The 14,854-nt window shown below is 35.8% G+C and overlaps 2 protein-coding genes across 12 annotated transcripts; one reads left to right on the forward strand and one right to left on the reverse strand.

The window, feature by feature from the left end:
• The first annotated feature begins 2,607 nt into the window (after positions 1-2,607).
• Positions 2,608-8,222, forward strand: LOC18430116 (calcium/calcium/calmodulin-dependent Serine/Threonine-kinase). 4 transcript variants are annotated; one of them, XM_006840278.4, is made up of 5 exons: positions 2,608-3,327; positions 3,972-4,555; positions 5,438-5,953; positions 7,645-7,744; positions 8,002-8,222. In XM_006840278.4, exons 1-5 carry the CDS (start codon positions 3,057-3,059, stop codon positions 8,058-8,060), a joined length of 1,530 nt encoding a protein of 509 aa, XP_006840341.2. In that variant the 5' UTR covers positions 2,608-3,056; the 3' UTR covers positions 8,061-8,222. The 4 variants fall into 4 exon arrangements, with proteins under 4 accessions (XP_006840341.2, XP_088715829.1, XP_088715830.1 ...); XM_088859704.1 differs by having other exon boundaries at positions 2,743-3,355; XM_088859703.1 differs by having other exon boundaries at positions 2,617-3,327; positions 5,438-6,013; positions 7,645-8,222.
• LOC18430115 (Pseudouridine synthase family protein) lies at positions 6,942-14,227 on the reverse strand. Of its 8 annotated transcripts, none has more exons than XM_088859708.1 (7): positions 14,034-14,227; positions 13,839-13,938; positions 12,018-12,157; positions 10,892-11,209; positions 10,077-10,139; positions 8,606-8,822; positions 6,942-7,231 (listed from the first exon to the last, which is right to left on the reverse strand). In XM_088859708.1, exons 1-7 carry the CDS (start codon positions 14,100-14,102, stop codon positions 7,083-7,085), a joined length of 1,056 nt encoding a protein of 351 aa, XP_088715834.1. In that variant the 5' UTR covers positions 14,103-14,227; the 3' UTR covers positions 6,942-7,082. The 8 variants fall into 8 exon arrangements, 6 of the variants coding, with proteins under 6 accessions (XP_088715834.1, XP_088715833.1, XP_020520543.2 ...); XM_088859707.1 differs by having other exon boundaries at positions 10,847-11,209; positions 14,034-14,226; XM_020664884.2 differs by having other exon boundaries at positions 10,847-11,209; positions 14,043-14,225.
• Positions 14,228-14,854: the final 627 nt, after the last annotated feature.

Genomic DNA, 14,854 nt, shown 5'->3' on the forward strand with positions numbered 1-14,854 from the left:
AACCACTACTATGAAAATAGAGAGCATTTGTTTTTATCCAAAGTTGAATGAGTAGAAAAATTTTGGTTAAAAAGGGTAATATAAATTTGGGTGGCAAAGATGAAACTTGAAGCTAAAGATAGAGAGAGAGAAGCTTGCTTCTTTCTTACTCATACTAACTACTTTTCCAAACATCCCAACAGGAGAAATCATAACCTCAGCACAACTCTACCCCTCCAATGATCGTTACTTGGAAGCCATGAATGGTTTTTGAAAGGCCGAAATTTAGTGAACTGTTGAAATTTTTATGGATGAGGTTTATATAAAGCCTAGGCTTTATAAAAACAAAATAAATCCTCACTTCAAATCCTCTTCTAGAAAGTACTTTCTGCAACGAAAATTTCTATGATGGCTGTAAAATCAATTACCAATGCTGACAATAATGTTGAAACTCAAAAAATAGTATGGATCATGCAAATTTGTGAACACTTATTTTTAAAGCAAAATAGACGCACTAGATAATTTGTTATAATATACACTATTTTTAGAGTTTGAAATCCTAATTTATTTTCACAATCATAATGTTCAAGTCGAGATGATCAATGTTAAGTATTTCCAATGCTTGATTTGCAATTTTTTGCGAGTTATGAGGTGAGAATTTACTCTCTTTTTTTTTTCTTTTTTTTTTTTATAGAGATCAGCCCAATCAAACCATTTTCCAATTTTTTTACTGCTCATACATGCAAACAATAGCTGTCCTAATAAGTGTTAAATCACCATTCTAATAAGTAAAAATATCCTTGCCGTGATTATAACAAGAATAAGTCAAGCTCTTGTGCGGCCAACCCCCCCCCCCCCAATAAGAACCATCGTAATCCTCACATTGGTTTGGTTGGCTAAACTTTCCATATCCTTTCACTTTGCTAGTTGGTTAATGGTGACTTGCCAAACTTTGGTCACATGCGATGCATGCCATTACAAATTCTCTTTTGTTTGTTTTCATTTATTCTTTTTTGTTTTTGGTGTATTTTTGTTTTTCCTTTTTCCATGTTTTTTTTCCTTTCCTTTTCTTCTTCTTCTCTTTTCTTTTCTTTTTCTTTTTCTTTTTCCTTTTTTTTTTTTTTTTTAAGGAAAAAGGGGGGGTAGATAAATGAAATTGCTGGAGTTTCTTTAGGCAAAATTAGTGTCTTAAAACGTGGAACCGAATTTTGGATCGCCCACCCATTATACCAACCAGGTTGGCCGGATTGGAGATTCGAGTAAGTTAGAAAAATTAATTCTCAGTGAATAAATGATAAGGAAAATGTAAATTTGGGGGATTTTTTTTTTTTTGGGGATGTTGAGGGACCCAGATTGCCCACTCACCAAATTCAATCTTGATCGGTGATCCTTGACCTTGATCGCTGGGTTTCTAAACTCTGGGCAAAACAAAAGGGGGAAACCTTTTTACATTCTCAAGATGATTGTATCTTGATCAGAAGGCTATCAATGAGCTAACTACATTGTATCTTGATCAGAAGGCTATCAATGAGCTAACTACAACACCACGTGCAAATGCGGTCTCCATACAATAATGTGTATGGAAATCGAGAGTGAGCTGACGATAATATTACTGACTTGTATTACATATTTTTATCAAAATATAATGAATGTGTTAACCATTCATGAATGCTAGAGAGGTAAATAACCTATCAGATTCGGGGAGGACTAAATAAGTGACTAGCATCAAACCTATACATCACCTCCTCATTTCTTTAAAAAATAAATTAGAAAAGCCCAAACACTCCTCATTTCTTGAATAATAAATAAATGATATCATTTTTTATAAAGCAGAAGGCTTTAAGCTAGGATATCTAGTGAGAAAAGATATCAGTGGACTATAAAATACCTCTTTTCTAATTTACAAAATGGCCCCCAAAAGCATTTCTAGTGAACCATGATTATCGGAAATCTTCAACCGTAGATCACGCCGCAAGGTTTGCCACCGTTTGATGTTACATGTGTCAATCGCACGCGCAAACAACTTGTACCTTTACTCTCTCTTTTTCTTGCTATGGCGTTAATAGTTACGGACATCACGTTGTAATAATGAGATCCACATTTCATTAAATGGAAAAAAAAAAAAAAGGGATAGAAAATTGAAATCTTAAAATTCATTTAAAATTTTAGGCTTTTTTGTGAGATCTGGGCTTCTCAAAAGCTGGAATCCACTTAATAAAAAAGTTAGAAATTTGAGTTAGGGTTTTAAAACTCGGCCAAATTGACTCTGACTCTGTTGAGGAACTCAGCCTCGTAACCCTATCGCGTATAAAATTCGGCAAAAAAAAATATAAAATTATATAGTTTTTACTAAATTACTGGTGAATAATTTATAAGCATGTTTATGAACAATTTTAATGTTTTATATGGTGATTTTTTATTTATTTATCTTGTCATATGCTCTTTTTTTACCTTTTATAAATTGTTTGAAGCTATATATCAAAATTTTCATATTCTATTTTTCTATTATTTTTCTATCATGTATATAATAAATGACTGCAGGCATACAATTGATTATCTTTAGTATTTATTATTATTTTAAATAAATTTTTGTATTTATTATTTAAGGTTCTTTTTGAGGTTCCACATGAATCGGGCAAAGTCCACTCAAACTCGCCCGCCCGCCCGCCCGCCCCAATTACTCGGCGGGAACCGAGCTGCGAGCCTGAGCCAAGTTTTATTACATTGTTTCAGACGAAATAAAGACTTTTAACATGCAAACCAACTTAGCAACAGAGATACTTATCTTGTGAGAGAGGCCATTAAATGTTATTCTTGGATTAAAAAAATTATTATTATTTTTAAAAATCTTTATTTTTCTCTTTTTTGGTTCCACTCATTGAAACATTCATAGCAGGAGAAGATAAATCCCCAGCTCTGTTTCTCTGAATTTAAGTTTAGCTCATTTTTTATACTGATTTCTTCCAAATTAACTACCCTGAAAAAAGCCTACTACCCACCCTCAAAATTCCATTTATATATATCCCCAAAACATCCACTTTCTCTCCCTCAAAAAAACAGAGCTTCAAGACCCAGCCATGAAAAGTTGTGTCATTTTAGTTTTCCTTGTCTTCAAGATAGTGGTTTCTCACTCTAGATGTGATACAGAAACAGCTGTTTTAGGAGGAGAGAGAAAATTGGGTAAGGGTTATGTTTCAGCAGTTGGGGACCCTGGCATGACAAGAGATGGGCTGAGATTGGGTCTTGAGGCATGGAACTTTTGCAATGAAGTGGGTGAAGAAGCACCCAAAATGGGTAGCCCAAGAGCAGCTGATTGCTTTGATATCTCAGCCTCTTCTCTCTCTAAAAGTGAGTCTTACCTCTTCTCTCTCTAAAAGTAAGCCTCACATCTTTTCTCTGTAGCACTATGCTTATTGAAAGATAACAGAAGAGATCACCATTTGCTCTTGGACTTGTTTTTTGCAGGAAATGGACAGAGAGAGAATTGGTTTTTTTGTTTCATTATTTTTATTGTTTTTGCATGATTTTCTACACATTGAATCAGCATTCTTGCTTTTATTTTACATTTATTTGTTAACTAATAAACCCAAATAGAGAAGACACCCAAGCTGCATTTTCTCTGTTCATTTTCGTCTTTCTCTCTCTATCCTTATATTTGAGCTCTGCTACAAAGTTGGTATTTTTGTTCCATTTTCCCATACTACTTTCCCTTGTCATTTCTTACACACCATTGCATACAAATCACAGAAAATACAGAAGAAGCTTGGTTTTTTATTGCCTAACCTCCTTTTGATTTTGGTTTGTTATCTGTTCCTTGGTCCTTTCTCAAGGACAATGAGCAATAATCAAAAGATAAACATTAATATGTTCTGTAAGAGAAAAGCAACATTAATTGAAGGAAAGATATATATAGTTCCCCTTTTTTTCTAAATTTAATTGGTCCCCTGTTTTCTGTCTTTAACTGGTTCATCCCCTATTTCACACAAACCCAGGACCTTCATTGCTTCATAAGGTGACAGAAGCTGATAATAAACTAAGCGTTGGAGGCCCATTTGAGGGCGCAAGTAACAAGGCCATGAACAATACTGACCTCTATGCAGTAGAGAAAGAGCTCTATTTGGGCTCAAAATGTGAAGTTGCAGACACCCCAAATCCATGGCAGTTTTGGATGGTGATGCTAAAAAATGGAAACTTTGACACTAAATCAGGTTTATGCCCGCAAAATGGCAAAAAAGTTGGGCCTTTTGATCAACCAGGAAGGTTCCCCTGCTTTGGCCATGGATGCATGAACCAGCCATTACTGAACCATGAATACACCAGTTTATCAGAGGATATGAGCTTAAGGGGGAGTTTTAATGGGAGTTATGATTTAGATGCAAATCTTGGAGATGGGTTTAAAGGTATTTCATTTTTTGAGGTAATTTGGGAGAAGAAGATTGGAGTTGGGAGTTGGGCTTTTAAGCACAGATTGAAGACTTCAAAGAAATATCCATGGCTGATGCTTTATCTCAGAGCTGATGCTACTAAAGGATTCTCTGGTGGCTACCATTATGAAACCAGAGGGATGCTTAAGACTGTAAGTGTGAGAAACTTCATTTTCTCTCTCATGGTTAGTTATGGACCATGGACAATAATATTGCAGCTGGTTCTTTTGTTTATGTGTAAATGGGCGAGCTTCGCTCAAAACTAGTTTTAGTAAACACTAAACGCAAATGATATTTTATGGTCATGTCCTCAATTCTTAAATACCATTCCAATTATAGGAGTCTCTCTCTCTCTCTCTCATTAGCATATTCTAATTCTAGGACTCTCTCTCTCTCATCACCATAATCTAATTCTAGGACTCTATCTCTCTCTCTCATGACCATATTCTAATTCTAGAACTCTCTTTCTCTCTCATACAGATGCGCCCACATGCACATTCCAGTTGTAGGAGTCTCTCTCTTCCCTTCAAAAATACCATTTGAATTTGACTCTCTCTCCTCCGGAGTTAGTTGCATAATGTGTTTTTTTTTTTTTTTAAAGATTGAAGAAAGTCTAACATGATTGATGTCTGACTTGATAGAATAAAACGGCGACTTTACTTTGAAATCCACCTCTCTCTCTCTCTCTCTCTCTTAGTGGGTTTTTTGGATTCTACTTTTTATTGAATCATTATTGTTAGTGAGACATGATCCTGGATTTTTCTTTTGCAAGAGTATCTCTCTCTCTCTCTCGTGAGACATTGATCCTGGATTTTTCTTTTGGAATCTCTCTCTCTAGTGAAACATGATCGTCGATTTTTCTTTGGAATCTCTCTCTCTCTCTCTCTAGTGAAACATGATCCTCGATTTTTCTATTGGAATCTCTTTCTCTCTCTGAGTTAGTTGGACAATGGTTTTTCTCTACTCATTAATGGAATCAGAGCATTCTCTCTCTCTCTCTCTAGCCAATTCAGATTCGTTCCTTGGTTTTGCAGATACCTGAATCACCCAACTTCAAAGTAAGGCTCACCCTCGACGTGAAGCAAGGGGGTGGCCCAAAGAGCCAATTCTACCTACTCGACATGGGCAGTTGCTGGAAAAACAATGGAGCACCATGTGATGGCGACCCCACGACCGACGTAACTCGGTACTCCGAAATGATACTCAACCCTGAAACACCAGCATGGTGTAGTCCAACTAACCTCGGTGCATGCCCACCATTTCACATACTCCCCAACAACGCCAAAATATTTAGGAATGATACACAACATTTTCCATACTCCGCCTACCACTATTACTGTTCACCGGGAAATGCAGAGCATCTCGAACAACCTTCGAGTACCTGTGATCCTTACAGTAATCCACAGGCTCAAGAGCTTGTTCAAATACTTCCTCACCCTGTTTGGGCAGAGTATGGTTATCCATCAAAGCGAGGAGAAGGGTGGGTTGGTGATTCAAGGACATGGGTGCTTGACGTTGGCGGGCTTTCAAGTAGGCTGTATTTCTATCAGGTTGGTTTTCTCTCTCTAAGAAAATTGTTTGGGCTTTCAAGTAGGCTGTATTTCTATCAGGTTGGTTTTCTCTCTCTAAGAAAATTGTTTGGTTTCCATCTGGTTGGTTCTCTCATAAAAATTTTGATTGGTTTCTGTCTTGGTTCCATCTGGTTGGTTTTTTCTCTCCGTTTCTCTCTCTGTCCGTCTGGTTGGTTTTCTCTCTCCAAAATTTTGATTGCTCTCTCTTTTGGTCCTGTCATTTCTCTCTGTTCTGTGGTTGGGTTTCTCTCCTAGAACTGTTGATTTTTTTTGTTCTCTCTCTAGGTGAGGTTGGCATTTTACATACTGCAAAAAGAGCAGTGGGTCTCCTTTAGTTTCTAAGATTTAGCCTCAGGTTTTACTTTGGGGAAAGTATAACAAACGACTGTTACTTGTGGTAGAGAAAAGGTCAGAGTCACTTCCATACGTAAGATTGTAAGAGTATTGGGCTCAAAATGTATTATTTAATGCGCTCAAAATAAAAAAAACAAGTCAATCTCAAACTGTGTTAAAAGTCCCCTGCCGTATGCTTTCGACTTCGACAAGATGATTGTGACCTTATACACTATTTATGGAGAATATTGAGTACTGGGTTTTCTTGCCTTAAAGATTAAATAAAGAACATTCAATTCTGTACCTTCTAATCTAAACATTCAAGAGTTCAAAATTCAATTATTCTTTCATGTGAGATTCTAGTTGGATCCCAAAACTTCATGTTTTAAGGAAGTACTAGTGGGAACTTTACGAAATACGCCAAACTTTCCAACAATTTAACAGTTTACCCTTTATCATCTGTTCCAAGGTCATATGTATTTTGAGGGGTATTTTGAAATTAAATCAAAAAATATAATAAAATATTACATAATTTATCTCTTATTGTGCATTTTGATAAAATTTCCTGCTCTTATTAGGCCTTTAGTCCAAGGGGGTAAGTGCATATTTGGTTCCCATATGAGCATGTCATAAATTCACCTTTTAAAATTTATTCTTTACTATTTATGTGCAAATTTTGGTCAAAGCAACGTGAGGCTGCAGATCTTGTTCCTGCGAGAGATTTCAATCTGTGCATGACAGCGCCTCTATCTACAATATATAAGTAGCAGCACCCCTACCAATGTAGAGGGGGAGGAGAGAGAGAGAGAGAGCGCTGTACAGAGATTATAAAGTATGGGACTCTGCCATTGCCAGCAGTCTGAGAGGTTGTGAGAGGAGTATTTAGCAATGCCATTAGTTGGGTCAGAGGGGGAATGAGTGTCCCTGTGTGAACCGTACGGTTAACTCTCTGCAGTACCAAAATTAAATGCAAACATGAAAACAGAAGAAAATTCAACTCAAACATATCAGAACATTACAAGGTTGTCAAAGAAGACTAAAAATAAAAACATTGTGCAAAATAAAGCATGGGTAACTTGGGTTTTCTTATGTTGAATCCAATTCTGAGAAAATAAAACAGAGTTTGTTATTTCAGAATGATTATCAAGGTTATAATCATCTTATTTAAAACAAAAATGCATACTCAGATAAATAATGAGTGGATGTTAGATGTATCAGGACTGACACACTCACTTCTTGGTGTTTTTATCATTTGATCCTGGGTTAAGAAACTCTTGCTTTTTTATTCTCCTTTTCCCAATTTTTTTGATAAAATATATTCCTTTTCTTTGTTTCAGGATCCTGGTACTCCACCTGCAAAACGTGAATGGCCATCCATTGATGTAGGAACAGAAATGTTCATTACGGACAATGAACAAGTTGCAGAGTGGACACTAAGTGATTTTGATATATTTATTCCCTCTGATTAATATCTGATTCTTTTTCTTTCATTTCTATCTTCTCTAATTCTCCTTGCAGCTTAAATTTATGTAATTTTTAGCAGAGAATCTGCTAAATTTATAGGATGCCCTGCACCTGGGTTACAGTAACAAGAAGCTGCTAAAGCAGCACTTTGATGAGTCTCTATTATCCTTGATTTGCCAAAATTTTAGCAGAGATATGCTAAATTTAGAAGCAATGTGCTTGTGTAACAGTTAACAAGAAGCCATTGAGGTTCTTCAGGCCAGAAAAGTTTTCTCAACCACATTGGTAGTGTTACAAGAAGAGAAGCTGAATGTATACACATATCATGTATCTGCCATGTTGCTAAACTCAGGGAGCATGCAAAAGTAAGCAAAGCGTTGTTATTTCTGTTACTTTATACCACCTAGCATGGTTGGTTTCATTTAAAAGAATCAAGGTTTTGGTTTGGTAATTTCTTAAGGTGGGAAACAAATGCAAATTTTATTGATCAGAGTAAAAAAGAATAAAGGAAGAGGTATGTGCCCTGTCGACTAGTAACTCCTCAGAGAAAACAAGATGACCCAATGAAACATCTGAAAGATGTGCTTAAATACGATATGAAACATAAGACTTTACAATATCGAAAACTTTGAAATGCAGGATCTGAATAAAAACAAGCCAAGAAGGAATTGCACCCAAAGCATGCACGGGTTCTTATATATGAATCTCAGATTTCGTTAAAGAAGCAGCTACTAATTTGTCATAAAAAAATTTCCATAATAATATTACAGGAAGCCAAAATTTCGTACACATGCAGTACATTATGTCTCTACCCTCAATAGAATGGAAGCTTACATTTACTCACTTGACGAAGCCGACCAAAACTAGTAGGAGGGGCACCTAGTGGAGGTTGGAGAAGTTCTTTATTGTACTTGATAAACATGAGACAGAGTCCATGGGGTGGGGTAATTAAAGTTACTTTTGCAAGTGCTTTACGATCCCTACAGGCTAATATCGCAGGCACAATATCAGCAGGAAGTGCTTCCTTTCCAATTTGAAGCAGCAGTGCGACCTGCAAAAGAACCAGAATACGAGCTTGTTAGTTAATACTAGGAACTAAAGCATTTAGCACAGAAAAACTAGAAGCTCGGCAAAAATAAAATGGAAACCAGCGCTAAAACACCAGCTCACTATGATTTGTAACTCATAGAGTTAGTCAGATCACTTAAACGACTTTGTCACTAAGTTGAGATCTATAAATTTATCATTTTAAAAAAAGTCTCTTATCAATCATATTCAAAAAATTTCTTCTTTTGAAATTTTATTAACATATGTATATTCAATAGTTGATTTGATAGCTTTCTTTAATTGTGTCACAGTTCAGAGCCTAATGCTTATGGGTGCGGTTTGTATAAAGCCGAGGCTATAAACAATCAAAGTAAAAAATAGTGTCGAGAAATGCGGTTTCAATACCGAAAATCTTTGCAATAGCCTTAAAATATATTTTCATCTTTAATTATAAAATTTAAAGCTTCAAAATTAGTGTAGATCGAGCAGATCTGTGAAAACTTGAAAATCTTGAAAATTAACGGTCCAAAATGCATTACAAGATACTATTTCCAAAACTTGAAATCCAATTTTTTCTCATGTCCATGCATCTTGAGATCGAGATGACCAATTTGAGGATATTTGGGCATCAAAACAACCTCTTCTAATAAATTTTGACGTGGGCCCTAAATTGATTGTCTAGAGCCTCGCACTGGCATTAACGTTTTCCAATGCTTATTATCAGTTATGACAGCTTGATCATTTTTCTTTTTCCTATCCATTTCTACATACATGGATATCTTGGTCACGTTATCCCTTGTACGCTCACGAATATTCTAGAGGACATGTATTTATATAGGAGTCAATCTCAATAGTCAGATAAAACATTCATAATTCATATATGGTATTACATGCCAACTCACACTACATACAGATCATATATGAAGAAGGAACATGAAATATGAAGAGTATATGCTGAACTATTTCTTAACTGCTTCTAAGTATGACGTGGAATGGGGCATTTGTTCACTCTGTATGTTTGGATGGTGTATTGTCATGCAAGATTTACAGATCTAGATTAGCATTGTATTCTGTTGAACATCACATAGTTTTCTTTCTTTTTTGGGCCAGTAGACATCCCATAATTTTGCTCTTTTTACCATTGTTTCTGTGTTTTGTATTCGCCTATTGTTTAGTGTGCATATTAAAAAGTAGAAAAATTAATTAACAATAATAATAATGATATAACAGTAATAATAATCATCAGTAAATGCTTTACCATGTTCCTGACTTGTCTGTATAAGAACCCTGAACCCTCAACCTCAAGTTGCAAAAGAGCACCCTGGACAAGTATAACAATAAGTTAACAAACTTTGTCAATGAACCTATATTTTTTATTAGTAAAGCAGTACCGATACTTCCATACATATTCTAGGTTAATCCATCTCTGGAATGGTTTTCCTGGACTTTGGTGGTGGTCTCTTTATGCAATAGTCATGTTGCATTAGAAAACAATTTACTCATTGGTATTGCATTTGCAATGATTTTTAAAATTTATCCTTTTGTGAGTTACGAGGACGAAAATTAGAACTAAATAAATCCCATGCTTCAGCTCATAGACTTGCTAGTATCCTGGATCATCTTTTTTATGAAAAAAAATATTATAAATCACAAATCTCTCTGATTTTATGTGTAAATGAAGCTAACCATGTAAAATTTATGTTATGCAAATGATCTAAAACAATCATTATCTACCACTACGATAGCAACCCTTTATCTGCATTTTTCTCTGTACCTGTGATAATTTTGACAAATTGTTTATCAGGATTTTACTTGTCCAACTTTCTTGATTTTTGAGACATATAACTGCCATTGCTGGTATAGAAAGATTGGTCATCCAAAAGACCCAAAAATGCTAACAACAATAAGTCATTTAAGATGTAGCTACAAAAATAAGCCAAAAACAAGAGCAATGAAGTTCAAGAGAAAGTTACTAACATCAGGGTTTCATCAAATTCAGAAAGAAAAGGTTCAAAACTTCATTCTAACCATCTCTATGACTTTAAATTGGAAAATTTCTTTCACAGGATTCACCACTCTATCACCACGTGAATGATTTGAGAAAGAAGTGAAGTCGTGCTTCCCAACAAAATTCTTTGCAGCTTCTCTCATGACTGTAACATTGAGCCTGTGAGGGACATGGTATGCATAGAGACTCTGGAAAGGGTCCATGACTGGATTGTTGTATATCTTGTAGCAATAAACCTTGCTCTCTGAGGAGAAACGAGCATGAAATTCAGGCCTTGCCGCACTGATCTCCCTCACCCTGATTTCTGATGGAAGCAGACCATTTACTGCTGCATGTAGATTTTCAAGGTTATCATAGGAGAAAGGTGTTACAAACTGTGCCACCTGAAAATACCAAACGGAAAGAAAAGACTCCCATAACCGGTTGCAAAAGGATGTCATCGAAAATCACGTCCCTATATCCATAAGAAGCATAATTTAAAAATGGCACATTAAAATGAATAAATCTTACTAAAAAAGAGCCATACGCAAACAGATAACCTATATGCTTAAGCTTTAACTGGTTTTACAAATTTCCAGCACAAATTCCAGCAATCATGAGAAGTTATTTCGATATTTAAAACCAATTCAACACAAACATTTAATAATATATTTTGCATCTTCTCCATCACATTCTTCTATACATTATATACAAGAACACCAATTTCTTTTCGTATTGTTTTCAAACAAGAGATTGAGATCAAGATGGCTCACAAAATCAAGAATATAGACAAACTTGAAAATAAGAACACGAATGGAGCAGGTAGCGACACTTTTCTAAGTCAATCAAAACAAAGGTATTCTAGGAATAGTGGAGAATTCGTTACAAAAAAACAGCAAATGTGACCCTTGGATTAAGGGATGAAGGACATATAATTCCAACCGAAAACTAAGAAAACCCTTAAAATTTGGAGTTATATAAATTTGCGTGATGGATAGAAGGGTTGGTTTAAAAATAGTATTTCCAGGGATTTCCAAAAGATATCAGAATAAAAGGCCAACCAACCACACATTGATCTCGGGAGAAAACATTTCTAGTCAGAAAAACTTTGGTATAAGTAAAGATATAAAATAATTTATGGAGAAAATGCTGATTCCTCACTCTGGAAAAAGACTATAACAACTATCCTGCTTAGCTTGGTAAAAGGCCAACCTGCCCCCAAGCATGAACACCTGTATCAGTCCGGCTTGCACCCACCAAACAAAGTTCATGCCTTTCTAGCTTTGTGGCCACCATCAGAGCCTTTTCGATGGCACACTGGATAGTTGGTGGCCACCGCTGATATTGCCATCCTAAAATATAAAAACCAATACATGAGAGAGGAAAAAAAGAGAAATATACAAGAAGAATCTATGCAATGAGAGCTCAAAACATTAAGCAACTGTTTTTACTCTGGAGTTAGAAGCAATAGGAAGCACAGCTTGCACATTTGTGTACTATGCATGAGTAAATTAACAAACAGCAATAACATGCCATAAAGAGATAAGATTCAAAAAACATGCCATAAAGAGATACGCGAATTGTTTGGAAACTTCATGAATCCAAAAAAGATTTTTACGAGAGAGAGAGAGAGGTGGGAATCGGTTTTGGGCTTGAACAGTTACAGTTACTAGTTGATGATTGCAGCACTGCACTAGTTCGAATCCTCCTACAACTGAACTACCCACAGAGAGAGAGACCACCTGGGGTGGGGGGGGGGGGGGGGGGAGGGGAGGGAGAGAGTTATGAATGAATTTTACATCTCTCACGACATTGTTCACAGAGTCAAACCAGTACATATGTAGCTGGCTTGACAAAGCCAAAAATATCATTTTTACCAAGGCTACTAAAATTTTTGGCATCACTTTGCTTTTACTAGTTCTTATTAGGATCAAAACTTTTTCATGCTAATTTTGTGGCATCAGAACCATTTGGATCAATTGAAAATCTTCGATCCGAATTTTGTGGCATCAGAGCCACATGGGAGAAATGAAAAATCCAGGTGTGAAAATACCAATCTGATCTTTTTATTATTATGCACGACTACCTTGTTGGACCAAAACCAAGTAGCTACCAGAAATCTGCCCATATTATTAGCTGCTATTATCCAACTCCAAAATTTGGTTAAAATTGGGTTTTACCAGTAAACAATCCGGTGCAAAGGGTGGCCCCTAGTCTAATTTCAATAGCATTTATTCCAATTGACAAAAGGTAGGAAATTCAATAGCATTTATTTCAATTGAGAAAGGTAGGACCTTTTTCCAAGTTCACCTCTTGGTACATTAGTGATTTCCAGACGAGTTCAAGGCCTGCAAAATTAACTGACCAAACCCAATTTCCGTTTTTTAGATAGAAATGGTATTACTTTGCTGAAATTTGAACCCTAATGTAGAAATTGTTTGCATTTTGCAGCACTAGGTGCATATGATAAAACTCGTTTAAAACTGCTCCTTTGTTGAATAGACAGCTTTAAGTGAGCAAATTTTGTTGAATTGGGCGATTTGATCAGGTGGGTCATTCACAGAAATGGAATCATCTGCACCTATTAACAAAATGTATGATTCTAAATATCATTGTAGCAGAATTAGTGATTTCGGGGAGTAGTTGAAATCACATTGATTCATGCTTTCTCCAAGCTCAAATGAAATTCCATGGCATATAGCAATGCGTCGCCCAGCATAATAAACTAAATACATGAATAAGGAATATTCATATCAATTGATACCCATTCCCCTCCAACCTGTGTATTTCCATAACCGAAAATTCCACTTTCATAACTAGGGCAATCATTCCCCTAAAATTATGTGATAAACACTGAAATATCCATTAGTCAATTATAAAACAAACACTGAAATATCCATGGATATAAAAGCAGATAAAGAAAAAGCTGTAACATTGTGTTCAGTAAGAATATCAACTTGTAGATTGGAGTCGACTGAAATCAAATATGGAAAGCAAAAATAAGAGAAAAAACGAGATAGAGAGAGAGAAAACCTGAAAATTTGGTGCCATCGTAAGAAATAAGAAGGCGCCATTTGTGGCAAGGCAAAGGGAGTTTTGCGCTGCTATTAGGCTCCTCTGCACCACCCGGAAGCTGAAAAAAAAAAAAAAAAAACTAATGAGGAAAAGGGGCGTGTTAAGAGAGAGAAAGAGCCCCTGAGCGGGGGGAGAGAATGAGCGTGTAGAGACAGAGATTACGAAGATGCCATTCCCAGAGGAACATCCAAAAATGGTGGAAGGAAACCGAAAGGAGCACATGTCGTGTAAGTTTTCATGCTTTTGCTTAGGATTTTATCCACATATATAGTTTGGGCCTCGCTATCAAAGCCCCATGATCAAATGCATCAATCATAGGGCAAACTGACCTCAAAGTAGAGTTTTGTCAAATTCAGTGTTTTAAAGCCCTGGGATTAATGTTTGTTAGATTCGCTAAGAAGTTTTGTAAGACAAAAAAAAAAAATGAAGCAATTTGGTAAATAATTTAGATTTTTGAATTTAATATAAATAAATTAGATATTTAAATAAAAAATTTGAAAAAAGAAATTCAAAAAAAAAATACCTTTTATAGATATTTCTTTCGGCGGAAACTTCTATCAAATCAGCCCGAATCAGACCTAGATCTAACCGAAATAACGGTACGAGGTTTCACTTCGCTTCGGTCTAGGCCTAAAATCCAAAGGCTTTATAGCAAATTTGACATACTTAGACCGGATGAAGCGGCCTTCAGGAAAATCAATCCATATTGGGGATATTGATTGTCCAAAGAATTTAAAAAAAAGAGAAAAAATAATTAGATATATAAATGGTAGATCGCCCAATTCCCTAATAGAATCTATTGGATCCCTCATGTTTTGATTGGGATTTGGGAATCAGGGTGGTACCCATTGACTCTCGACCCGAATTGCTATTCTTATACACTGGTTAAATCAATTATGAAGTTCTTCTCTTATTTCACCAATGTACTTCTTAGATGATAAAATTGCGTTGATTTTGGATTGGAAAACTCAACA

The sequence above is a fragment of the Amborella trichopoda genome, chromosome 2 (genome assembly GCF_054954075.1).
Source record: "Amborella trichopoda isolate Santa Cruz 75 chromosome 2, AtrichopodaSantaCruz75HAP2 v2.0, whole genome shotgun sequence".
NCBI classification, from domain to species: domain Eukaryota; kingdom Viridiplantae; phylum Streptophyta; class Magnoliopsida; order Amborellales; family Amborellaceae; genus Amborella; species Amborella trichopoda.